General features: G+C 45.5%; 1 protein-coding gene across 1 annotated transcript; it reads left to right on the forward strand.

The window, feature by feature from the left end:
- The first annotated feature begins 134 nt into the window (after positions 1–134).
- UBIAD1 (UbiA prenyltransferase domain containing 1) lies at positions 135–11,010 on the forward strand. Its single transcript, XM_003413467.4, has 2 exons — positions 135–866; positions 8,504–11,010. The coding sequence occupies exons 1-2, from the start codon at positions 338–340 to the stop codon at positions 8,989–8,991; spliced, it is 1,017 nt and encodes a 338-aa protein (XP_003413515.1). The 5' UTR covers positions 135–337; the 3' UTR covers positions 8,992–11,010.
- The last annotated feature ends 16,378 nt before the right edge of the window (positions 11,011–27,388 follow it).

Raw genomic sequence — 27,388 nt, forward strand, 5'->3', positions numbered from 1 at the left:
GGCCTCTGTTTCCCAGCGGGCCTCCCGGACGGGCGCACAAGATGGCGGCCGCGGGAAGGCGGCCGCGGCTTGGCCTGGGATTCTGACGTGGGACTGGAGACGAGAGCTAGATCTTCCCCAGGTGACAGGTGGTCGGGGCAGTGCCGCCGGGCCTCGTGGGGTGCAAGGCCCGCTCGTTGCTGTCCCCGGACCCCGCCGCCTACCCAGCCCCTGCCCCGGGGCGGAACGGAAGGAAGGTCAAGCCCGGACGCCCCACCCCGTCCCTCCTCGCCCCGGGGCGGTCGCTGGGGTCGTGGGTGGCTCCCTTTAGAGCCAACTTCAGCCACGTGCAGCCTCCATGGCGGCCACGCAGGTACCGGGGGAGAAGATTAGCATCCATACGGGAGAAACGGCCAAGGCGGGGGACAGAGACCCGTTCGGTAACGACTGCCCCGGGCAGGACAGGCCCCCCCAGCGCTCCTGGAGGCAGAAGTGCGCCTCCTACGTGTTGGCCCTGCGGCCCTGGAGCTTCAGTGCCTCACTCACCCCAGTGGCCCTGGGCAGTGCCCTGGCCTACAGATCCCAGGGTGACCTGGATCCCAGGCTACTGGTGGGTTGTGCCGTGGCTGTCCTGGCTGTGCACGGGGCTGGCAATTTGGTCAACACTTACTATGACTTTTCCAAGGGCATTGACCACAAAAAGAGTGATGATAGGACTCTGGTGGACCGAATCTTAGAGCCCCAGGATGTTGTCCGGTTTGGAGTCTTCCTTTACACCTTGGGCTGTGTCTGTGCAGCTTGCCTCTACTACCTGTCTCCTCTGAAGTTGGAACACTTAGCTCTCATCTACTTTGGAGGCCTGTCTGGCTCTTTTCTCTACACAGGAGGTAAGAATTGGCCTGCCTTTGGTGCTGCAGGTGTACTGGAAACTGCTGCTTTGCAGAGGAGTTAGGGTTAGGGTAGGGGATGTCAAAGTTTTTTCTGAACTAGGTCACTTTAAGTGAAATCCATGAATATGGGTCATGTGGATTTTTTTTAAAAAACAGCACTGAATCCCAGCATCCATTAGCTAAGATCCCAGCTTGGCATATAGAGTTGGGAATGCTGAAATACAGGGATGTGCGTGCCCGCTGTGGCACAGAATTTTTTTTTTTTTTTTTGTATCTCTTTTCCTTTTGTTGGTCATACTTTCAAAATGCAATTTTAGTGGAATTAAACTTGAAGAGCTAAAAATTATACAGCCAATTATTTTCAACTAGTTAGCGTGACTTTTGGCAACAGGTCAATTAAGATAGTGATAGGTCAGTGGGTAAACCCTATTTATTCATCACCTCTTGTGTGCCAGGCACAGTTCTAGGTGAACATAGCAAAGATTCCTGCCCTGTGGCACTTATTAAATGTTATAGTGAGGGGAGACAGAAAATAAAAATAAATTACAGTTAGAGTGATCAACGTCTTGGTTTTGCCCAGGACTGAGGAAGGTCCCAGGACCTGGAACATTCAGTGCTAAAACCAGGAAAACTGTTGCCTTGGAGTTGATTCTGACTCAGCAACCCTGCAGGACAGGGTAGAACTGCCCTACAGAGTTTCCAAGGCTGTAATCTTTAAGGAAGCAGACTACCAAATCTTTCTCCTGAAGAGCTGCTGGTGGAGTTGAAACATCACCCTTTTGGTTAGCAGCAGAGCGCTTAACCACTGTACCACCAGGGCTCCTTAAAACCAGGAAAGTTCTGGGTAAAATGGTATGAATTGGCCATACTGATTATAGTATAAGCGAAGCTGATAGGTGCTAAGGGAAGAAAAAAAAAACAGAGCAAGGGAGGATGTAGATTATTACATTAATTAGTCTGATCAGGATAGGCCTTCTTGAAAAGGCAACATTTGAGCAAAGATTGAAGGAGGTAAGGCCAAGCAGGTATCTGGGGGTAAGACCATTCCAGGCAGAAGGAATAGCTAGTACAAAGGCCATTAGGGCAGGAGCATTCTTGGAGAGTTTGAGGAACATCAAGGAGTCTAGTCTGGCTAGAGGGTGAATGAGGGAGAGAAGTGTACTGTATTTGGGGAGGATGGGGAGGCCTTGTAAGCCATTGGTCTTTACTCTGAAATGGGGGAGCCATTGCAAGGTTTTGAGCAAAGAAGTGGCATCATCTGACTTAGTGTTTTAGAAGAATCACTTTGGCTGAGGTATTGAGAATGGATAAAGGGGGTTGGGACAAGGATAGAAGTGAGAGGATCAAACAGGAGGTTATTGAGTAATCCAGGCAAGAGATGTTTGGTGGTTTAAGTCAGGGTTGTAGCATTGGAGGAGGTAAGATGTATCAGGTAGACAGGGTTTGTTGATAGATTAGATGTGAGGTAGGAGAAAAACAGGAATTAAGTAAAACTCAAAGGCTTTAGCCTGAGCAGTAAAAAGAATGGAGTTGATGCCATTAACTGAAATGGGAAAAGACGAGGATAGAATAGGTTTTTTGGGGGGAAACCAGAGAATTGACTTTGGACATCTTAATGTGTATTAGATCTCCAAGTGAAAATGTCATATGGGCAGTTGGAGATAGGAGTTGAGTTCAGGGGCGAGGTCTGGGCTGGAGGTATAGATATTTGGAAGTCATTGGCAGAGATAAAGTTGTATGACTGGGTGAGATCACCAGAGTAGGTGGTGTTGATAAAGAAGAGAGGAGGACCAGGACTGAGCCCTGGAACACGCCATTAAGAGGGAGGGGAGAAGGAAGAAACAGGTAAAGGGAACTGTAAAGGCACATCAAAGGAGAAGGAAGCACACCAAACAACTGTGGCGTTTTGGCAGCAAATTGTAAATTTAGTGCAATTGTAAAAAAGTTCAATGAAGAGAATCAGTGCTGTAAAGTGGTGATGGTGATGGAGAGAAGAGACCATCCTGTGAAAGTGACATTTAAACTAAGACTTGAAGGATACGGAACCAGCCATAGGGCACAGTTAGGGGGCGACTGGGGTGCCAGGTCTTTCAGGGCTGAAGGAACAGCAAGTGCACATGCTTGAGTGGGAGAGAGCTCAGTTTCTTCTAGGATCTACCAACAAGCCAAAACGGAGATTGGTGAGAGTGAGATGACGTGTAGTTGGAGAGGTAGGCAGGGGTTACATCATGCTGGTCTTTTTGTTTAAATAAACTTTGCTTCAGACTTTATTTTATTATATATGTGTGTGTGTATATATATACATATATAAATTTTTTTATTGTACCTTAGATGAAGGTTTGCAGAACAAACTAGTTCTCATTAAACAGTATACGTATTGTTTTATGACGTTGTTTAACAGTCCCACGACATGTCAGCACTCTCCCTTCTCAACCTTGGGTTCCCTATTACCACCTTTCTTGTCCTCTCCTGCCTTCTAGTTCATGCCCCTGGGCTGGTGTGCCCCTTTAGTCTCGTTTTGTTTTATCGGCCTGTCTAATCTTTGGCTGAAGGGTGAACCTCAGGAGTGACTTTATTGCTGAGCTGAAAGTGTCCGGGGGCCATACTCTCAGGGTTTCTCCAGTCTCTGTCAGGCCAGCAAGTCTGGTCTTTCTTTTTGAGTTAGAACTTTGTTCTACATTTTTCTCCAGCTCTGTCTGGGACCCTCTATTGTAATCCCTGTCAGAGCAGTCGGTGGCGGTAGCCAGGCATCATCTAGTTGTACTGGACTCAGTCTGGTGGAGGCCATGGTAGATGTGGTCCATTAGTCCTTTGGACTAATCTTTCTCCTGTATCTGTAGTTTTCTTCATTCTCCCTTGCTCCCAAAGGGGTGAGACCAATGGAGCATCCTAGATGGCCGCTCACAGGCTTTTAAGACCCCAGACAATACTCATCGAAGTAGAATGTAGAACATTGTGTTTATGAACTGTGTTAACTGAGGTAGAACATCATGCTGGCCTTGTAGGGTCTCTGTCCCTTCTGCTCGTTCTTCCTCCCTTAATTTTTATTGAGGTATAATTGACATACAGTGAAATGCACAGATGTTAAGCATTACAACTGATGAGTTTTAAGAAATTTATTTTATATATTTTTAAATTAATATTTTATTGTGTTTAAGGTAAAAGTTTACACAACAAATTAGATTTCCATTTAAGAACTTCAAAACAAATTATTCAGTGATATCGGTTATATCTTCACAGTGTGTCATTATTCTCATTCATCCTGTTCTGGCTGTACCATTTCCAGTACTCTAGTCTTCCTGTCCCCTTACCTTCTCATCTTCGCTCTGGAGTAGTTTTTGACCATTTTGTCTCCCATAGATAATTTTTTCTTAAAGAAGCATGTTACCTATAGGTAATATTCTTTATGAGACAGTGTATTATTTAGCTAAAAGTAGCCTCAAGAGATAATTTCAGTTTAAGGTTTCAAGCGTATCTCAGAGCCCTAGTCTTGGGGAGTCCTCTAGTCTCAACAAGTCCAGGAAGTCTGGACTTCTTAAGAATTTGAGCTCTGTTCCACATTTCTCACCCATTTTGTAAGAATCCATTTATTGTGGCCCTGATCAGAAGAGTTGGTAGTGGTAGCCAGGCACCATCTAGTTCTTCTGGCCTCAGGGTAGATTAGGAGTTGATGAGTTTTGACAGGTGCACGTATCCGTGTAACACATGCTCCTGTCATGACAGAACATTTCCATTACCCTGGAAAGCTTCCTTCCCAGTCATCCCCCACTCCTCCCAACCTTATCCAGAGGCTACCACTGTTCTGATTTCTTTCACAGAGATCAGTTTTGCCTGGTCTAGGGCTTCATATAAAAGGAATCATTCGATATGAACTCCTGCGTCTGGCTTCTTTCACTCAGCGTGTTTTTGGGATTTATCATGTTGTTGTGTATCAGTAGTTCCTTTTTATTGCTGAATCTTTTCACATTGCACGAGTATACCACAGTTTATTTATCCATTCTTCTGTTCATGGACATTTGGATTGTTTTCAAATTTTGGCTAAAGCTACCGTGAACGTTTATGTTCAAGTCATTTTGTGGATATATGTTTTCGTTTCTCTTGGGTAAATGCCTAGGAATGGAATTGCTGGGTCATAGGGCAGGTGATGTTTAACTTTATGAGAAATTGCAAGCTGTTTCTAAAGTGGTTGTACTATTTTATATTCCCACCAACAATGTATGAGAGTTCCAGTTGCCCCACATCCTTTCCAACGTTTTATGTTTTAACAGTTAATTCTGGCTGTTTTGTGGAGAACTGGCCTATACTTCACTCTTCTGCTTTATTTGAAAAATGGTATTGGGAGGGATGGGATGCCTAAAAGGAACCTCCCAGGTGGGCCACACCTTTGAGTCAGGTGGAGCACATCTAGCCTCGGGCCATGTGGCGGGCACTTAAAAAACAGGGCTTTCTCCCCAAGGGCTCTATCATTTTCTTTGTGTCAGAAGAAGGTTCCCAGATCTTTCTCATCCTTAGAGTGGGTTTGTGGCTGTTTTTTGTGCAGGGCTGTATTTAAGGTAGGGGCTTATCCTTGTAGACACAACTTTGTTCATGGCATTTTTTTGACAAGTGATTCAAAGAAGTGTTCCTGAGAATCCAGCCAAAGGTCAAGGCTGTAGAGCTGTTGAGTTTTTGTTCCATATCCCGAGCCCTGAAGTCTGCTTGGGGAGCTGAGAAAATAAGCCAAAGAAGAGCGGGTGGCTGGTGGAGCCACTTGCCAGGTCCATTCTTGGAGCATTCCTGCTCAGCACCTTCTTTGGGCAGGGGTAGCCCCTGAAGTGTGTGCGATACTACAACAGACATCAATTTACTGATTAGAACTGGAGTTGGCGTTCTGCCTGAGGGGACTTACTCCTTAGGAGCATGTCCTCGGTCAACCAAATTATTAACCAGAAGACTGCGTGGGGAGTGCTGAATTAGCCTGCCTGTGGGGGAAAGTGTCAGGAGCTATGTCTGTGGTGCCTTTCCCTGGGGATGCTTCGTTCTAAAGAACCAAGGGGGCCATTTAACGCCAAAGAACCCTAACTACTAGTGTGAAGAGTAAATAAACTTTTTGGCTGACTCTTTTTGGCTCCCATATTTTTAGAGCCTCTGCGGACCATTGCCTTTTTCATTCCAGACCAGTCAAAATGCAGTAGATTACACAATAAAACCAGTTGCCATCAAGTCTACTCTGACTCATGGTGTCCCCATGAGTGTCAGAGTAGAACCGTGTTCCATAGGGTTTTTAGTGGCTTGAGGTAGATTGCCAGGCCTTTCTTCCAAGGCACCTCTGGGTAAACTCAAACCTCTAACCTTTTGGTTAACAGCTGAGCGCATTGACTTTTTGCATCACCCAGAGACTTAGATTACACAGTAGTTTTCTTTCTGATCCAGAGGCCACACGTTGGTAGCTTGGTTAGATCTGGAGTTTCCCAACCATATAGCAAGTATTGGTAGGCCATCTCCTTCAGTGGGCTCCTCTTACCCACTCTGTGCTGCTCGGAGTGGGGGATTGTTCCTGACCTCCGTTCCAAATTCCAAGTGCTTATTGCTATAGCTCTGTGTTCAGTTCAGTCTTTGTGCCAAGTTTTGGGGACAACATAAGCATGCCCTCCTCCCCCGTGGAACTTAAACAGCTTAGTAGGAAGGACAAAGATTGATTGATTAAAAGTTTGGTGATTTTTATGAAAGTGGAGGTCAGGGTGCTGTGGGAATGTATTGCGTGGAAACCAAACATGGTTTAGGGGGTCAGGAAAAGCTGCCTTGAGGAATGGCCTTTAAAGTCTTGAAGGGTGTGTAGGGGTTAGCCAGGCAAAGGGTTGGAGGATGTCTGAAGGTCCAAAGAAGTGTGAGGGGAGTAGAGAGGGGAGCTTAAGGAGGGACTGGAGAGAGAGGCAAGACCAGTGCTGGAGATGAACCTGGTTAAAGATTTGGAACTTTCACACTTTTCATTAGCTGAGCTAGTTGTTGTTGTTAGGTGTTGCCAGTTGATTTTTAACTCATAGCAGCCCTTGTGACAGAGTAGAACTGCTCCAAAGGGTTTTCTCTGCTGTAATCTTTATGGAAGCAGTTTGCCAGGCCTTTCTCCTGTGGAGCTGCTGGGTGAACTTGAACTGCCAACCTTTAGGTTAGCAGCTGTTCACAAACCTCTTGCACAATGCAGACTCCAGATTTGGGTCTTTTAGCCCAAGGCTAGTTGTTTCTAAAGGTTTAAGGCGTGTGTGTGTGTGTGTTGGGGGGGTGGGGAATGACATGGTCAGATTAGTGTTTTTAAGAGATCATTCTGGCTACAGTGCAGAGATTAGATTAGAGATGGAGGCAAGGGGAGTGTCTTAGTTACCTAAAGTTGTCTTAACAACAACAAAAAAAATGCCACAAGGGGGTGGCTTTAAAGAGCAGAAATTAATTTTCTTATAGTTCTGGAGGCTAAAAGTCTAAATCAGGACCTCATTATCCACGTTGATTCCTTCTATGGGCCTCTCTCCTAGTTTCTTGTATCTTCCAGCAATCCTTGGTATTCCTTTGTTTGTGGATGGGCCCTCATGTGACATCTGTCTTCCTCCTTTGTATGTGTCTCTGGGTCTATTCTGTTCTTTTTATAACTCAGAAGTGATTAGGTTTTAGGACCCACACTGCTCTGATAGGACCTTACTAACTTAACAAAAGAAAAATATCTATTTCCAAACAGGATCATACTTACAGATATAGGGGTTAGGGCTTCAACACATATCTTGGGGGAATACAATTCAATCCACAACAGGGAGCATCATAAGAATGGTAGCTGGATGACCGATTGGGAGGGTGTTGCAGTGGTCCGGGCATAAGATGACCATGACTTGGATTTGAGGGGGAGTGAGGTGGAATGGGTGTGTAACTGGGGATGGAGAGAATTGGGCCAGTGGAAAGATGTCCTCAAGTGGATGAAACAGGACTTGAAGTAGATTAGCAGTATAGCAGGAGCAATCAGGGATGATTTCAAGTTTCAACTTCATAGGAACCAGAGAGGGGAAGCAGCATTATAACTGTGCTTCCTTACTGTTTTACTCATTATGTGGGTGAACGTTTCTTTATGTGGAGCTGGGGGACCCTGAAATTTCACTGTGATTCACTTAGGGTTTTCAAAACAGAAGATGCCTCCAGAGGTTGTAGAGTTAAGGAGGCAGAAAGGCAAGGGTTTGGGATAGATTCTCTGTGAGTGTCTGATCTAGTGGGGCTACAGACACAAGTGATGTCTTGTAAGGGCTGGTGAGAGGTGAAAGAAACCAAAGAACTGGATCATAAGAGCTTGTATGGCCTTCACTGGCTCTCCCATTGAACTGTGTGGGTAGTGGAAGCCGAGTGCTCTTTGTTGCAGGACTTCATTGGGGGATATTAGGAAGGAAAACTTGGAAGATGGGCTATGAACCTAACTGGGTGCTATAAGATTTGTCTTCTCTCTGTACCTCTGGGTCACGTTGAAGGAGAAACCAGGGTTTGCTGTGGTAGGCAAGGGAGCTCAGTCACAGTCCAAGAAGTCACCGTTTCTGGCCAGAAGTGACTGGCCTTGTGACTGATAGACAGTCCCTGAATTTCCAGCACTGGATCTCACACCAGCTCTCTGGTTTTTCTGGCCGTAGGAATTGGCTTCAAGTACGTGGCTCTGGGAGACCTCGTCATCCTCATCACTTTTGGTCCACTGGCTGTGATGTTCGCCTACGCCGTCCAAGTGGGGTCCCTAGCGGTCTTCCCCCTGGTCTACGCCATCCCCCTTGCCCTTAGCACTGAGGCCATCCTCCATTCGAACAACACCAGGGACATGGAGTCCGACCAGGAGGCTGGCATCGTCACGCTGGCCATCCTCATCGGCCCCACCCTCTCCTACGTGCTCTACACCACGCTGCTCTTCCTGCCCTACCTCATCTTCAGCATTTTGGCCACACGCTGCAGCATCAGCCTAGCCCTCCCCTTGCTCACCATTCCCATGGCCTTTTCCCTTGAGAGACAGTTCCGAAGCCAGGCCTTCAACAAACTGCCTCAGAGGACTGCCAAACTCAACCTCCTGCTGGGACTTTTCTATGTCTTTGGCATCATCCTGGCACCAGTGGGCAGCCTGCCCAGACTTTAAGAGGACCAGTTACTCCTCCCACAGTGTGTCTCCCTTTCCTGAAATGTATCGAAGTCAGAATACCCCAGAAGGGAATGTGATTTGGCAGTGAGGTTCCAAGGAATGGATTGTGGGTTGTGAACTCCTGCTTTTTATTTTTTATTATTATCTTCTTAAAGATGCCTGCTGAGTTTTTCCATTTTATGGGGAATCCTGAAACCACTCCGGTGTCTGAAGAAGGTGAATTGGATGTACAGTCTGTCTTTTATTTATAATTTCCACTAGAGGGTGTTGTCAGGTCACTTTAAATTAGACTGAGTTTCCCCTCATTCTGTTTAGAATGTCCCAAGTCTTTGTGAAGGAGCTGCCGGCTTGGCCTCCTGTCCTGAAAGCCGTAGTATAATCAGGCAAAGTGTCCTATTGTTAACTTGGTCTTGACTGGTGTAATGACTGTTGTCAGGCCCCATTAGCATAGGGAGCACCTGTCTCTTACTCTCAGCCATTGGGTCCTGAAATACGCTGCTTGAGTGAGAGAGTCCCTCATTAACAGCCTAGTGTGGCTCCCAGCTTTATGCCGCAGTTATGATTCGGAAGCTTTTGCGCTTCATCTCTTCTCTTACTCATTGCCACAGTTGAAGGAAAGTGTCAGATCACCCTGCAGCAAGACAATTAAGCCAGGGACTGGGAGGAAGAAAAAAAAACTGCACCCTGGTGGCAGCTGAGAAAATCACTCTGCTTTTGGATAGAAATTGGTAGGATGGCTATTTTCCTTTTGTGGAATCTATAAGAACAACAGGAAGGAATCCCAGCCCTTTCAATAACTCTTAGGAACTTTGAAGTTGTAGCAGCACTGCTATCCTAGTGGGCTAATTTAAAGCCCATAGGGCTTTTTTTCTTCTAGATCACCTCTCTTGATGCCCCCCTGTGCCTACCCTCCATTTCTGTTGGGTCCCCATTTTTGTGTCCCCCTTGGGGCAAGGGGTAGTGTATGGAACCAGACTACTTGAGCAGCAGCTCAGCAGCTGAGTCAGGGGCAGCTGCCACTTTTCACAGAGCCAGAGGATAAGCAGACCAGGGACATCAGCGCTCCTGATGAACGCATTAGCCAGTGAAGTCCTGGGCCCTGTTCAGCCAGAATGACAGGCCTGGCCAGTGAAGGAACTTTGTTTTCATCCTTGAAGACAGGTGTGCAGTATTGACCCTGCCACTCCAGAGGCTTCAGTTGCCTGGTGCAGAGATAGTCGAGGGCTTCAGTGAGGTCACACCAAGAATGGGGAATTCCAACATTGATCGAAGCTGCTTTTAATTTCATTGCCTGTGAAATATAATTTCTGGGCTAGAATTGCCCAGTGGCATTTGGTCCAAGACTGAAGTAGATTGAGATCATCATTATATATTTCTGTTGAGATTATAGCTGTTGCAATAGGTATTTCAAGGTCTTGACCTGCAGAAAATGACATAAGAACTACTTTTTAATCATTAAGCTCAAGCTACTTATGATTTGGCTACTTGAATTAGAATTTGGTCAGCTTACTTAGAAAAAGCATATTTGGAAATTACAAGTTTCTCTGAAGTTAAAGGTGGTCTGTCTAGCAGAGATCCAGAGTCCTTTAATAGTTACCAGAGCCCAGGAACAAGGGAAAGGAAAATGGTTCTTTCTCCTGCCTTGCTTCCCAGCACCGTTTTTGTTCTATGCCATGCTTGTGGCATCTTGGTGCTCACAAGGGCCCTGCCTTCAAAGACAAGCTCTCCTCAGAGCAGGCTGTTCTCACATCGGTCTCACACATGAGGCTGTGGAACCAAGAGCCCCCTGAGTCCACAGGACAGACCTGCCTTTGTAGCTGCTCTCATCAGGGTCATCAGTTGGCCACACACTGTGTTCTAGTGCAGATTTTAATGCATATTTTTGTATATACATGTTCCCCGAAGGCCAGATTTGGTGCCAGGTTTTATATGCAGGTCACCACAATTTGTATTACATCCCCTGACTCAACGAAGGTTTTCTTTAGACTTGTTAATAAAAATATATATATATATGTATTCAGCAATGGTCTGGCTTTTTGTTTTTATTTTCCTCCTACTTCTGTTGTCTTATAGTGAACTCTAAGTCAAAAATCTCAGGGAGACCAGGGCAGGGACATTGGGACATGAGGGAGGTGGTGTGTGCAGGGGTGCACCTGATCTTTGGTGATGAATTTGGCTACAGTCTGACGTAAGTCTTCTGCACCAGATTTGAGAGCCTTAAAACAGGCAAGGCAGTAGGGGCCACTTAGAGCTCATATGGATTTGCCAAGAGCCAATCAGGCCAGATCGACTATTGACTTCGCCTCCTTCTGTCCTTTCGTTTTTCCTTTCCTTAATGGGGTCACTGGGCTGATGGATCAAGACCATGTAGTGGATTGAGTATATTTGGGTTTCCAGTGAGGCATTTGGCAATACATCCTATGAAACAAGGCAGAGACATGTGGATGAGTAACTGTCTAGTCTAATGAGTTTTTAAGGGAGGGAACAAGCCACAGGAGGGAGCGGCTGCTCTGTGGTGCCTGTGTCAATGGGGAAGGAAGCCTTAAATAGCACGTGTGAGCCCTGCCCTCTGTTCTGCTGGGCCCAACCCTGTCATTAATGACTAGAGTGAGGCCTCTGATGAATGGTGGCCAAAATCACGGGTTTTGGGAACCTTGGAGAAAGAGCTTATAAAATGACTGATGGTTGGGATCCTCATCTATCAGAAGGCTATTTTGGTTGGTCAAAGGAAAAATATAGCATAAATACAATGTTAAGTAACATACTTGGGTCTTCAGAATCAACTACATAAGGAAGGGGGAGGTTCATGGAACTTCAGCACCAGATGTGGTGGGTATGCATTGTATATCTGGGATGTAATACCACTTGCCTTTGTTTCTCTGGGTCAGATTTATTTGACTCCCCAGTGGGGTGGCTGGAAACAAAACCTCAGTCCCATCCCTTTAGAGTCAACCAGGGATATTGCAAGGCCCTGGCTCCATTCGCTCAATATCCCTAAAGTTGCTGCTCTGCTACTTGATGTTGAGCTATGATGGCCTTTTGTCTTTTGGGCACTGCTGCCTCAGGAGGGTTCAAAATGCCCTGACAGCAGCCCTTCTTGCTGACCACAAGTGACATCCTGAAGTACCACGGGCCTGCAGGGCACCAGTCCCTGCCACCCATCCCCATCTCTGCCCCAGCCTTGAGGATGTGCCCAGTATCGCCATGGTCTCCATTGTCCACTTCTCGCACTCAAAGCATCTCCCTCCTTCCCTAGTGCTTGCAAGACCTTAGCACAAAATCCCCCCCAGGGGGCTCAGTGCTGAACTTTCCTGGGATTGGGTAGTGAAAGTAGATTCCAACACGTCATATGTTGTCTTTACTTTTCTATCACACCTGTATTAAAACAAGCAAAGATCTGAGCCCATGACCTGGCCCAGAGCGTGAGTTAGTAGTGGGCTCCGACTGTCACAAAGATTAGTGTCATCTGAAGTGGAATTGATAGGAAAGTCATGCCTGGAACAAGGAGGGTAGTAGTCCTGCCCATCCCTACTTTGGCTAGACCGCACACCGTGGGCCAGGCCCAGTTCCAGGCACCTCTTCCCTTCTTTCTTTTTGTTGATCTAGTCAGTGGTGATGGATTTGGAACATGCTGTGGATATAGCATATTGGATTGGGCTTTGTGTGTGTGTGTGACTTCAGAGGGCAAAACTAGGGTCAACGGGTGGGAGTTGATATGGCCCCAAGTTTAAGCTCTTAGATCTGGAAGAATTTTTTAACCATTAGAGGAATCAGCATGAAGTAGAATGTTCCAAATGTCCCAGTGGGTGATAAGTTCCCTGTGACTGGAGGCATTCAAGTGAAAGGATGATTCCTTGTTAGTAACACTGAAGTGAGGAGCCAAACACCAGAGAGGGGTTGGCTGAGAGATCTCTAAGGGTCTTCCAGTCCTGAGATACACTAGTTCTGTTATTATGGGATTATCTCCCACACCTGCCCCCAGGGGTTGGGAAGACAGAATACAAGGAAGATATTGACATTTCTCTCATGATGTCAGATTGTTGTGTATCTGACCATTTTGACAGGCAGAGCTGTGATTGAGGTTCCTTTTTTTTCTTTTTTAAGGTTACACACACACACACTCACCCAGTTGATTTCGCCCTCAAAAGCCTTTGAAGTGAGAGTGGATGGCAGCTCCTTCGCTCCGCACCCTGCGGACCATTCCACTGCTAATGGACTGTCAGCTTGTTTCATTAGGGGCTCCAGACTGTGCAGGCTGGTGTAAAAGTCGTGCCTCTGGCAAAAATCTGGCACTTGGGTCTCAGCCAGCTGACATCTGTGATTTGCCCTTCTTTAAATCAGGACAGTCCTCCCGCCGTGAGCTTCGATTCCAGGGTGCCAAAACAGTGGTGTAAACTGAGTCAGGCTCACTGCCTACAGAGATGACAAGGCCTGAGTCTGGCTCTTTGGAGGGGCTGGCCACTGGATTCTTGGGATGAGGAGGGACTACAATTGCAAGGCATGGACCCCTTGAGTGCTCCTAACTCACCTCGGACACCTCTGTGGCTCAGAAGATGCAGGAGCTCCATGAGAGTCTTAAGAGGGACAGTGAAGGTCTTGATCACATTCTCAACCTGGTTGTGGGACATTGGTCTGGGGACCTACTGATGATATTAATGCATGCAGAGAGCTGGGCTTGAGCAGATGGGTAGCCCTCTGTGTGGTGTGATTCAGGGGCACCACAAAGTCCGCACTGCTGCCCTTCCATGTCCTTGCCCCTTTCTTGCCCAGCCTGGCTTAGAATTGCCCCACTCCCCATTAGGGTCACATGTGGGTTTAACAGGGAAGGGAACAATGTGGCATGTATGTTATACCTCTGTTAGTTTGTCAACAGATTTATTGTCAATCTTCTCCATGATGTGGCAAGTTCAAGGAATATAAGGACTACGCCTGTTTTATTTTCCATCCTATCATCTCAGCAAATAGCACAGTGCTTGGTACAGCAGCATTTCCAACCCCATTGTCGTTGAGTCGATTCCAATTCATAGTGACCCTACAGGACAGAGTACAACTGCCCCATAGGGTTTCCAAGGCTGTAAATCCTTATGGAAGTAGACTACCATATCCTTCTCCCACAGAGCAGCTGGTGGGTTCGAACCGCTGACCTTTCAGTTCGCTACCAGTTGCTTAAGGGCTCCTTACAGCAGAGCAGGCGCTTAGTAACTGGTTGTTGATTCAGTTACGTAGGCCCCTAGGGCTGACCAGCCGGTGTGAGAGTCTGGGTGGCTATGTCACATCAGCAAGCTGACCCTGAGCGTAGTGAGGATAGGTGAGTTCCACTTGGGTTTGAGAATGTATAAAAATGGTGTGGTGGGGGCATCCGACCTCCTCTAACTTCACAAGCGGGGAGGGGAATCAGCATCAACAGCCCAAAGCTGATTCCTATGAGGCATAGTCAGACATGCCTCTTCTTCCCAGCCTCTTTACCAATTCTGACACCAGCCACCCTCCCGACAGCACTCTCTACTTCTCTCCTGGGTTGGATAATTCATTGCAATGGCCACACAGAAATCAAAGACAATTCTCACAATTATGGGGTTTATTAGGGAGGCAACAGGTTACAATTCAGGATCAGTATCAACTCAGGATACAGTTCTTTGGTCAGGATAGCTTCTTCTCAGCTGTGTCCACAGGCAGGCCTTTCTCTGGCCCTCGGCCCCTGGGCCTCTCAGCCCCTCAGCCTCTCAGCCCCTGCCCTGCTCAGGCAAGTGTACATAGCTCTTTAGCTCCACCAATAAGTGCCCAGAGGCACCCCACTCAGCCAGGAAGCCTCAGCCCAAAGGCACTCAGCTCTTTTCCTCTGTGGGCTGGGATGCCCACTGTGCCATCTCCTGCCAGTCTCCTGGTTCTGCTGCCTCTGCTGCCAGTATTTCTCTGACGCTGCTTCTCGCTGTCTCTTACCGTCTCCAGTGTTACAGCTCTCTCTCTCTGTCTCCTCGGTCTAGGAGGTTCTCAGTGCAGGGATCCCAGGTCCAAAGGACATGCTCCACTCCCATCTTTTCTGCTTGGTGGTAATTAGGTCCCCCCCTCTGCTCTGGGATTGGCTCTCTTTTAAGCCTAGTGGGATGGCAAAACTGACCAATCCCCTCTTTAGGGTTCCATATACATTTTTTGCAAAGCCCCACTCCCTGCAGGGTCCCAAGCACCTTATTTGCATTAGCAAGCTGTCCAATCCCCTTGGTGGGCTACAAGCACCTTATATGCATACTCCCACCCAATCATTGTACTGGAGTCACAAAGACTATGGCTAGAAGGGCCATATTAAATAATGCACTGCACCTCAGAGTACAAGGGAAATATGGCAGGGACATGACTTGTCCTTTAAGATCCAACTCATATTCCTGGCACATGGAAGTCTCTAAATAAATAAGTGTTGCATGAATGACTGAGTGAATGGCATAATGAAGCTATCAGTTACTGAATGCTCACTATGTGCCAGGTACTGTGCTAAAGCTTAGAATACATGATCTCTTTTAATCCTCATAACAACCTCATGAATGGGTGTTAAGATCTCTTTTTCATAAGAGAGAAAACTGAGGTTCAAGGAGATTATTACATTTGCCCAGGATCACCCAGCTAAGAAGAGATAAAACCGTGATTCATACCTTGGTCTGTTTGATCTCAAGGTTCTGCTCCTCACTTCCCTGCCTTTGTGTGCTCTATTGCACCTTGCATGTAAGGGCTAACTCAGCTGGTCTGCCCTTAGGAGTGGCAGGGCGATGATAAAGGGGAAACAAGGCTTATGGTGGCAGGTACCTTCGAGGAGCCTTCAGAAGAACACAAAGACCCACACACCTTCACAGTTCCCTGGGCCCCACTAAGGCTCTTAGGCAGACTTAGTAACTGTGCAGACTGTAGGCCCACAGATGTGGATCAGGGCTTGGGTGAGGTGGCCCATGCTGCCTCCTTGCTGCTGGCATGCCAAGGTGGGATGAGGAGAGCCTGAGGCTTGGAGGAAGAGATGAGCAGATGGAGGAAGAGGAGGCTTCACGGGCGCAGGTCCTCTGATCTCTGGTCTTCAACATGGAATTCCCTAAGGGCCTTTGCCCTGTGCCCTCCAATAATTAGCCTCAGGAGGTGTAATAACCAGCCTTGCTTGTCTAGCCTGCTCTGGCTGGCTGGGCCATGGTTTTAGGTCAGAGTCTGCCCATCCCTGGATAATGGAGAGTGGCTACTGCCCACCCATGATGACACAGAGGGCAGTCCATTCTTTTTTTTTTTTTTTAAGCTTCAAGTGAACATTTACAATTCCAATCAGTCTGTCACATGTAAGTTTACATACATCTTACTCCCTTCTCCCACTTGCTCTCCCCCTATTGAGTCAGCCCTTTCAGTCTCTCGTTTCATGCCAATCTTGCCATCTTCCCTCTCTCTCTATCTTCCCATCCCCCCTCCAGTCAAGAGTTGCCAACACACTCTCCAGTGTCCACCTGATTTAATTAGCTCACTCTTCATCAGCATCTCTCTCCCCCCCGCTGACCAGTCCCTTTCATGTCTGATGAGTTGTCTTCGGGGATGGTTCCTGTCCTGTGCCAACAGAAGGTCTGGGGAGCATTGCCGCTGGGATTCCTCTAGTCCCAGTCAGACCATTAAGTATGGTCTTTTTATGAGAATTTGGGGTCTGTATCCCACTGATCTCCTGCTCCCTCAGGAGTTCTCTGTTGTGCTCCTTGATAGGGCAGTTATCGATTGTGGCCGGGCACCAACTAGTTCTTCTGGTCTCAGGATGATGTAGGTCTCTGGTTCATGTGGCCCTTTCTGTCTCTTGGGTTCTTAGTTGTTGTGTGACCTTGGTGTTCTTCATTTTCCTTTGCTCCAGGTGGGTTGAGACCAATTGATGTATCTTAGATGGCCGCTTGTTAGCATTTAGGACCCCAGATGCCACATTTCAAAGTGGGATGCAGAATGTTTTCATAATAGAATTATTTTGCCAATTGACTTAGAAGTCCCCTCAAACCATGTTCCCCAGACCCCAGCCCCTGCTCCGCTGACCTTTGAAGCATTCATTTTATCCCGGAAACCTCTTTGCTTTTAGTCCAGTCCAATTGGGCTGACCTTCCTTGTATTGAGTGTTGTCTTTCCCTTCACCCAAAGCAGTTCTTATCTACTGATTGATCAATAAAAAACCCTCTCCCTCCCTCCCTCCCTCCCCCCTTCGTAACCACAAAAGTATGTGTTCTTCTCAGTTTTTTCTATTTCTCAAGATCTTATAATAGTGGTCTTATACAATATTTGTCCTTTTGCCTCTGACTCATTTCGCTCAGCATAATGCCTTCCAGATTCCTCCATGTTATGAAATGTTTCAGAGATTCGTCACTGTTCTTTATCGATGCGTAGTATTCCGTTGTGTGAATATACCACCATTTATTTACCCATTCATCCGTTGACGGACACCTTGGATACTTCCAGCTTTTTGCTATTGTAAACAGAGCTGCAATAAACATGGGTGTCCATATATCTGTTTGTGTGAAGGCTCTTGTCTCTCTAGGGTATATTCTGAGGAGTGGGATTTCTGCGTTATATGGTAGTTCTATTTCTAACTGTTTAAGATAACGCCAGATGGATTTCCAAAGTGGTTGTACCATTTTACATTCCCACCAGCAGTGTATGAGAGTTCCAATCTCTCCACAGCCTCTCCAACATTTATTATTTTGTGTTTTTTGGATTAATGCCAGTCTAGTTGGTGTGAGATGGAATCTCATCGTAGTTTTAATTTGCATTTCTCTGATGGCTAATGATCGTGAGCATTTTCTCATGTATCTGTTGGCTGCCTGAATATCTTCTTTAGTGAAATGTGTGTTCATATCCTTTGCCCACTTTTTGATTGGGTTGTTTGTCTTTTTGTGGTTGAGTTTTGACAGAATCATGTAGATTTTAGAGATCAGGCGCTGGTCTGAGATGTCATAGCTGAATATTCTTTCCCAGTCTGTAGGTGGTCTTTTTACTCTTTTGGTGAAGTCTTTAGATGAGCATAGGTGTTTGATTTTTAGGAGCTCCCAGTTATCTGGTTTCTCTTCATTATTTTTGGTAATGTTTTGTATTCTGTTTATGCCCTGTATCAGGGCTCCTAGGGTTGTCCCTATTTTTTCTTCCATGGTCTTTATCGTTTTAGTCTTTATGTTTAGGTCTTTGATCCACTTGGAGTTAGTTTTTGTGCATGGTGTGAGGTATGGGTCCTGTTTCATTCTTTTGCAAATGGATATCCAGTTATGCCAGCACCATTTGTTAAAAAGACTACCTTTTCCCCAATTAACTGACACTGGGCCTTTGTCAAATATCAGCTGCTCATATATGGATGGATTTATATCTGGGTTCTCAATTCTGTTCCATTGGTCTATGTGCCTGTTGTTGTACCAGTACCAGCCTGTTTTGACTACTGTAGCTGTATAATAGGTTCTGAAATCAGGTAGAGTGAGGCCTCCCACTTTCTTCTTCTTTTTCAGTAATGTTTTGCTTATCCGGGGGTTCTTTCCCTTCCATATGAAATTGGTGATTTGTTTCTCTATCACCTTAAAATATGACATTGGAATTTGGATCGGAAGTGCGTTATATGTATAGATGGCTTTTGGTAGAATAGACATTTTTACTATGTTAAGTCTTCCTATCCATGAGCAGGGTGTGTTTTTCCACTTAAGTATGTCCTTTTGAATTTCTTGTAGTAGAGCTTTGTAGTTTTCTTTGTGTAGGTCTTTTACATCCTTGGTAAGATTTATTCCTAAGTATTTTATCTTCTTGGGGGCTACTGTGAATGGTATTGATTTGGTTATTTCCTCTTCGGTGTTCTTTTTGTTGATGTAGAGGAATCCAGGTGATTTTTGTATGTTTATTTTATAACCTGAGACTCTGCCAAACTCTTCTATTAGTTTCAGTAGTTTTCTGGAGGATTCCTTAGGGTTTTCCATGTATACGATCATGTCATCTGCAAATAGTGATAGCTTTACTTCCTCCTTGCCAATCCGGATACCCTTTATTTCTTTGTCTAGCCTAATTGCCCTGGCTAGGACTTCAAGTACGATGTTGAATAAGAGCGGTGATAAAGGGCATCCTTGTCTGGTTCCCATTCTCAAGGGAAATGCTTTCAGGTTCTTTCCATTTAGAGTGATATTGGCTGTTGGCTTTGCATAAGCATAGATGCCCTTTATTATGTTGAGGAATTTTCCTTCAATTCCTGTTTTGGTAAGAGTTTTTATCATAAATGGGTGTTGAACTTTGTCAAATGCCTTTTCTGCATCTATTGATAAGATCATGTGGTTTTTATCTTTTGTTTTATTTATGTGATGGATTACATTAATGGTTTTTCTGATATTAAACCAGCCTTGCATACCTGGTATAAATCCCACTTGATCAGAGTGAATTATTTTTTTGATGTGTTGTTGGATTCTATTGGCTAGAATTTTGTTGAGGATTTTTGCATCTGTGTTCATGAGGGATATAGGTCTATAATTTTCTTTTTTTGTAATGTCTTTACCTGGTTTTGGTATCAGGGAGATGGTGGCTTCATAGAATGAGTTGGGTAGTACTCCGTCTTTTTCTATGCTTTGAAATACCTTCAGTAGTAGTGGTGTTAAGTCTTCTCTGAAGGTTTGGTAGAACTCTGCAGTGAAGCCGTCCGGGCCAGGACTTTTTTTTGTTGGAAGTTTTTTGATTACTGTTTCAATCTCTTTTTTTGTTATGGGTCTATTTAGTTGTTCTACTTCTGAATGTGTTAGTTTAGGTAGGTAGTGTTTTTCCAAGAATTTATCCATTTCTTCTAGGTTTTCAAATTTGTTAGAGTACAATTTTTCGTAGTAATCTGAAATGATTCTTTTAATTTCATTTGGCTCTGTTGTGATGTGGTCCTTCTCGTTTCTTATTCGGGTTATTTGTTTCCTTTCCTGTTTTTCTTTAGTCAGTGTAGCCAATGGTTTATCAATTTTGTTAATTTTTTCAAAGAACCAGCTTTTGGCGTTGTTAATTCTTTCAATTGTTTTTCTGTCTTCTAATTCATTTAGTTCAGCTCTAATTTTTATTATTTGTTTTCTTCTGGTGCCTGATGGATTCTTTTGTTGCTCACTTTCTATTTGTTCAAGTTGTCGGGACAGTTCTCTGATTTTGGCTCTTTCTTCTTTTTGTATGTGTGCATTTATCGATATAAATTGGCCTCTGAGCACTGCTTTTGCTGTGTCCCAGAGGTTTTGATAGGAAGTATTTTCATTCTCGTTGCTTTCTAAGAATTTCCTTATTCCCTCCTTGATGTCTTCTATAACCCAGTCTTTTTTCAGGAGGGTATCGTTCATTTTCCAAGTATTTGATTTCTTTTCCCTAGTTTTTCTGTTATTGATTTCTAGCTTCATTGCCTTGTGGTCTGAGAAGATGCTTTGTAATATTTCGATGTTTTGGACTCTGCAAAGATTTGTTTTATGACCTAATATGTGGTCTATTCTAGAGAATGTTCCATGTGCACTAGAAAAAAAAGTATATTTTGTAGCAGTTGGGTGGAGAGTTCTGTATAAGTCAATGAGGTCAAGTTGGTTGATTGTTGTAAGTAGGTCTTCCGTGTCTCTGTTGAGCTTATTACTGGTTGTTCTGTCCTTCTCCGAAAGTGGTGTGTTGAAGTATCCTACTATAAATGTGGAGGTGCCTATCTCACTTTTCAATTCTGTTAAAATTTGATTTATGTATCTTGCAGCCCTGTCATTGGGTGCATAAATATTTAATATGGTTATGTCTTCCTGATCAATTGTCCCTTTTATCATTATATAGTGTCCTTCTTTATCCTTTGTGGTGGATTTAAGTCTAAAGTCTATTTTGTCAGAAATTAATATTGCTATTCCTCTTCTTTTTTGCTTATTGTTTGCTTGATATATTTTTTTCCATCCTCTGAGTTTTAGTCTGTTTGTGTCTCTAAGTCTAAGGTGTGTCTCTTGTAGGCAGCATATAGATGGATCGTGTTTCTTTATCCAGTCCGTGACTCTCTGTCTCTTTATTGGTGCATTTAGTCCATTTACATTCAGGGTAATTATAGATAAATAAGTTTTTAGTGCTGTCATTTTGATGCCTTTTCATGTGTGTTGTTGGCCATTTCATTTTTCCACATACTTTTTTGTGCTGAGACGTTTTTCTTAGTAGATTGTGAGATCCTCATTTTCATAATGTTTAACTTTATGTTAGTTGAGTCGTTACGTTTTTCTTGGCTTTTTTCTTGAGTTATGGAGTTGATATTCCTTTTTGTGGTTACCTTATTATTTACCCCTATTTTTCTAAGTAAAAACCTAACTTGTATCGTTCTATATCGCCTTGTATCACTCTCCATCTGGCAGTTCAATGCCTCCTATATTTAGTCCCTCTTTTTGATTATTGTGATCTTTTATCTATTGATTTCCATGATTCCCTGTTATGTGTATTATTTTGTTTATTTATTTATTTTTTAGAATTAATCTTAATTTGTTTGTTTTTGTGCTTTCCCTATTTGAGTTGATATCAGGACGTTCTGTTTTGTGACCTTGTATTGTGCTGGTACCTGATATTATTGGTCCTCTGACCAAACAATCTCCTTTAGCATTTCTTGTAGCCTTGGTTTGGTTTTTGCAAATTCTCTAAACTTGTGTTTATCTGTAAATATCTTAATTTTGCCTTCATATTTCAGAGAGAGTTTTGCTGGATATATGATCCTTGGTTGGCAGTTTTTCTCCTTCAGTGCTCTGTATACGTCGTCCCATTCCCTTCTTGCGTGCATGGTTTCTGCTGAGTAGTCTGAACTTATTCTTATTGATTCTCCCTTGAAGGAAACCTTTCTTTTCTCCCTGGCTGCTTTTAAAATTTTGTTTATCTTTGGTTTTGGCAAGTTTGATGATAATATGTCTTGGTGTTTTTCTTTTTGGATCAATCTTAAATGGGGTTCGATGAGCATCTTGGATAGATATCCTTTCGTCTTTCATGATGTCAGGGAAGTTTTGTGTCAGGAGTTCTTCAACTATTTTCTCTGAGTTTTCTGTCCCCCCTCCCTGTTCTGGGACTCCGATCACTCGCAAGTTATCTTTCTTGATAGAGTCCCACATGATTCTTAGGGTTTCTTCATTTTTTTTAATTCTTTTATCTGATTTTTTTTCAGCTATGTTGGTGTTGATTCCCTGGTCCTCCAGATGTCCCAGTCTACATTCTAATTGCTCGAGTCTGCTCCTCTGACTTCCTATTGCGTTGTCTAATTCTGTAATTTTATTGTTAATCTTTTGGATTTCTACATGCTGTCTCTCTATGGATTCTTGCAACTTATTAATTTTTCCAGTATGTTCTTGAATAATCTTTTTGAATTCTTCAACAGTTTTATCAGTGTGTTCCTTGGCTTTTTCTGCAGTTAGCCTAATTTCATTTGTGATGTCTTTAAGCATTCTGTAAATTAGTTTTTTATATTCTGTATCTGATAATTCCAGGATTATATCTTCATTTGGGAAAGATTTTGATTATTTGTTTGGGGGGTTGGAGAAGCTGTCATGGTCTGCTTCTTTATGTGGTTTGATATGGACTGCTGTCTCCGAGCCATCACTGGGAAACTAGTTTTTCCAGAAAATCTGGTACGCTGGCTCCTGGCTCTGAAAAGAATCGCTGTCTCCCCGTATTTGTTCGTTCTCCGTCTCTAAATCTGTGTTTGTTGTTCAGAGTTCGTAGATTGTTATGTATGTGATCGATTCACTTGTTTTTCCGAGTCTTTGTTGCAAGAGGGATCCGTGGTAGCGTCCACCTAGTCCGCCATCTTGGCCCCGCCTCTGCAGTCCATTCTTAAGTTAATGGACTATACTCACTTTTCTCTTCTCTGTTTCTTCCAGTCTTCACCTAACCACTGAAGCAAAGTGCTCTATCAGCAATATGGGAGTCACACTGGCCAAGTTTCTAGAAACTTCCTAGTAACTCTGCCTCTGAGAATGGCTGGTGTTCTCGGTGAGGGGAGGGGGGGTGCGGTTTGAAAAGAGTTTGTTCCCACCTTCAGGACATGCACCGCCTAGAAGTGACAGTTATACAGTTGCCTGGGACACAGGAAACCCAGACTTTGAGTTCAGTGTGCTTATGTTAAGGAAGAGGAGGTTGACACATGTCAACTATCGAATAAACACTGACAACCACAGTATGTTGAGGGTAGAGATGGAGCAGCTGGATGCAGCTTACCAGGAAGGCTTCCAGGAAGAGGTGGCCATGAGAGGTGATTGAATCTTTGGAAACCCAGGCGCTGGTGGACAGCCATTCCCAAATCCCCTGACTGCAGCCAGAGAGAGTGAGTCAGTGGAGTTTTCCTTTATCAACCTCTGGCCACGAAGACAGACATCTGGAGAATCAAGGCAGGTGTGCCAAGGGCTATCTCACTACTGCCAAGGTCAAAGCTTTCTGCAGAATGAAAAACAATGACACCTCTTTGCTGTGAAATAAATAGGAGGCAATGGTGGGCATGTAATCAACCAAGGCTGCCAATACCTAATCAAGATGAATGGCCACAAGAGGCGAGGCCCAGGGAAAGCATCAAGTTAAGCAGAAGCGCTGAGCCCCGTCTCCCAGATCAGAAGGCTCTCAGCTCTGGGAGGAGAGAGGATAGCCGGGCTATGAGGAGCCCAGATTTGGGGGAGATGGCAATGGGATCAGAGATCACCACTGTCACCAGCTAGTTCTGCTCTGCACGCATGGGTTGGAATCAACCTGATGGCAACTAACAACAACAACCTATTCCCCAAATGGTAACATCTCCTTGAGGCTGCTGTCAAAAGTTCAAAGAGAGCACCTGGGGAACTCCTGGAGTCTGTTTTACCAGAGTTGTCATTATATTTTTAAAAAACTACTCATGTGCATGTGTGTGTGCAGGTGAGTGTGCAGGTGAGTGTGCACGTGTGTGTGCAAGTGCATCCTCATGCTCACACATGCACACCCTACAACACGCCAGTTATTATTCTGGGCATTCACTAGGAGCTGAAAATTAACGGAACCCAACGCAATGAGCGGCACCTTGTAAAACAATCTCAATTACCAGATAACCAATCTCCGTGCAATTCCGGAGAGGACAGAAGGAAAGCACGGGGCTGTGAGCGAGGCATAGCCCTGAGCCACTCCGGGCAGGGGCAGGGAACCGGAGCCATTTGTTATCCTGCCCACTCAGTGTTGAGTGCCAGGTGGGAGTGGGCCAGGCTGCTCTGCTGAGAAGAGCATTCGTTTCCCAAGGAGGGACGATGAGGGGTGGTGAAGAGCAGAGAGAATCGAGTTAGTCAAGTGAGGACGTGCACTGTGTAATCTGTGCTCTGGGCCATTGGGGTGGTGTGCCGGCTCATCTCACCTCACCCTGCCTGAGACCCAGGAGAGGCCTGCAACCCTGTTGCTGCTCCAGGTGATCCCTGACACTCACTCTCTGGTCCCCCTGGTGACCTGGCCTGGGTGGTCATTCCTGGAGGTGGCCAGGTCTGCTGCAAAGCAGGCATCCTTGCACTCACCCTCTGGGGTCTGTCCTGAGATGGAGAAGTGGAGGGAACCATAGAACAGCCACTTAACACAGTTGCAGCAAGAGTCACAGTCCTCAGGACTGGTTGGCCATGTGGGGTCCACCCAGGCCCTCTCTACTGTGTCTCCCCAGCTTCCTCATGGCCCTGAGAGGTACTTACTCAGGGTCACACAGCCATGGCTGGCATCGCTGCCACCCACCTCGACTTTCTTCGACTCTAAATGTGGCACTCATTCAGTTAAAGATCTCTTCCATTTTCAACATCTCTCCCTTTTGGAAACCCTGGCGGTGTAGTGGTTAAGTGCTATGGTTGCTAACCAAGAGGTCGGCGGTTCAAATCCACCAGGCGCTCCTTGGAAACTCTATGGGGCAGTTCTACTCTGTCCTATAGGGTCACTATGAGTTGGAATTGACTCAGCGGCAGTGGGTTTGGTTTTTTGTTTTTTTTCCTTTCTTCTGAAGAGAGGAAAAGGTGTGATGGGGTGTTTTTTATAAATCTCATTTTCAATTTAAATCTCCTTTAAAATGTTGAAAGAGCCACAGCTGCCTCTCTTGTCACTGTCTTCCTCTTCCATTCTGTTTCTCCTCTTTTCCTCTTGCTTCCCTCCCTTAACCTTTTCTTGTGTCCCCTGAGCTTTCCCTGTGCATGACCACTTGTTGGGCAGGTTGCCCTGGGTGTTGGAGGACAGGAGAAGAGGTAGGGTTGGGGGGCCCCATCAGAGAGGAGGCCTCAGGAGTTCCCACTGTTTCAGAAGGGGTTGTGTTGTTGTTAGTTGCCATCGAGTAAGCTCAGACTCACGGCAACCCCATGTACAATAGAACAAAACGCCATCCTCCAGACCATTGGTGCTCAAGTCCATTGTTGCAGCCACTGTGTATTCTGAGTGCCTTCCAACCTAGGGGGCTCATCTTCCAGCACTGTATCAGCAGTATTCTGTTGTCTCCATAGGGTTTTCATTGACTCATTTTTGGAAGCAGATTCCCAGGCCTTTCTCCCTAGTCTGTCTTAGTCTGGAAGCTCTGCTGAAACCTGTCCACCATGGGTGATTCTACTGATATTTGAAATACCAGTGGCATAGCTTTCAGCATTACAGCAACACACAAGCCACCGCAGCACAACTAACTGACAGAAGGGTGGTAGAAGGGGGTGGTTGATTCTATTTGCTTTGTGCAGTCTGACCCCTAGAGGCCATCCAGTCCATCCTTCAGAACCTAGAAGTACCCTTCCATCTGCCTTAGGTATGAGCAGCCTCAGACAAAACTCTTCCTGGAACACACCGTAGTGTGTGACCTGAATTAGAATCACGTATGTGTGTTATTACATTGAGACTCATAGCAACTCCATGATGGAGTTATGATAGTTTCCATTTTATAGAGGAAACTGAGTCACCTTCAGGGAGGTTAATTAAGCACCTTGCTCTCCATGTCCCCAGATGGCTATGACCACCCAAGATCACAGAGTGCTGGCCCAGTCGAGGTGGGGTTAGATTAGATGCCAGGTCTGTTGACTCTTCCCCGCATGCTCTGCAGCATGGGCCAGCATCCCCGTCCTTGGTCCTTTCCTCCTGACACCAGACCCAGCCCATGGCAGAGAAAACAAGAAAGTGAAGAGGAAGAGGTCAACCTGACCCTGCAGAGAGCAGCAATGGCTCCCCGGGTGAGGATAAAAGCAAACAAGCGATGAGCTGCTGATTGGGAGATAATCTCCCTGAGAAATGAGTGCCAGTTGCCTCCGCAGCTGCAGGGCTGCATCTGGGCCCCAGTGCTGATGCGTGCTCAGCTCCTGGATCTGCATTGTCACCAGCTTGTTGGAAAAACAGATGTTATTGTCCTCTGTTTCATCCCTTTGTCCCTAATAGGCACTTAAATGCAGGAGGGGGAATGAGAGACAGAGACAGGTTTGTGTGACTATTTCAGGCTTCTTCCAGCAGCTTGTGTTTCTGTGGGGCTTGGGGCTTGGGACTTGGGACTAAATGGATGCAGGGAGGGACCTCTTGCCCCTGTCCTGAGTGTTTCTGGGATAGTTTTGGGGAGAAGCCAATCTGTAGGCCCCTTGTCCAGGGAGTGGGTGCTGGGGACTGCTGGTTCTGGGAGGAGGCACTTTCCTTCTCTCTTAGTTCCACTACCTGGACACTAAGCTGATGTTGGAGGGAAGACAGGCTGGAGACCTCTGGCCTCTGCCTGGACTCCCAGAGTTTGGGAGTTTGGATGAGGTCAAGGGCTGATGAGGTCAAGGCTTTGCATACAGTTTTTGTTTGGGCTTCAGTAATTTATTAATTGGTTCAAGGATCTGCTATTGAGCGCATCCTTAAAGGCCTAACCCTACATCTGACAACGAGTAAACTGGTTTGTAGTGAAAATTTTCCATGGGTAGGACAGTACATCCTCCTCGTACGCCAGGTCAGCCTTGACTCTCATGTACAGGAACTTAGAGGCCCTCCTGCACCTAAATAGCCCTGCATCAATCTGCTTCAGTGCCTCCAATTCCATCATTAGTCAGTCCTTTGAGTGAAGGCATTATATTTCCCAAAGGTCCTTGCTGTAATATAAATACATAACTGAGGAGGGCTAGCAGAGCCATACACACACACACACACAAAAATCTGCCCATCAGAGTGAAGAACAGAGGATCAGGGCCCCAAACGGATGCTACCCAAAGAGGGTAAGTTTTGATGGGAGAGAAAGATGAGAGGAGAATTTTCCAGCATGTGGGCTGCTTTCCTGGGAAGGAGGGCCTGCGAGGCTGTACAACAGAATTAGGAGTTGAAGTTAGAGGTTGAAGTCTACCCAGAGGCCCCTCGGAAGACAGTCCTGGTGGCCAATTCCCCCAAATCAGCAATTGGAAACCCTGTGGAGCACAATGCTACTCTGACACACGTGAATTGCCATGAGGCAGAATCAACC

Source organism: Loxodonta africana, chromosome 3 (genome assembly GCF_030014295.1).
Source record: "Loxodonta africana isolate mLoxAfr1 chromosome 3, mLoxAfr1.hap2, whole genome shotgun sequence".
NCBI lineage: Eukaryota > Metazoa > Chordata > Mammalia > Proboscidea > Elephantidae > Loxodonta > Loxodonta africana.

Coding starts and splice junctions, on each gene's coding strand:
- UBIAD1 (XM_003413467.4), top strand. CDS start 338: ATGGCGGCCACGCAGGTACCGGGGGAGAAGATTAGCATCCATACGGGA. Junction 867..8,503: donor CTCTTTTCTCTACACAGGAG/GTAAGAATTGGC, acceptor TTCTGGCCGTAG/GAATTGGCTTCAAGTACGTG.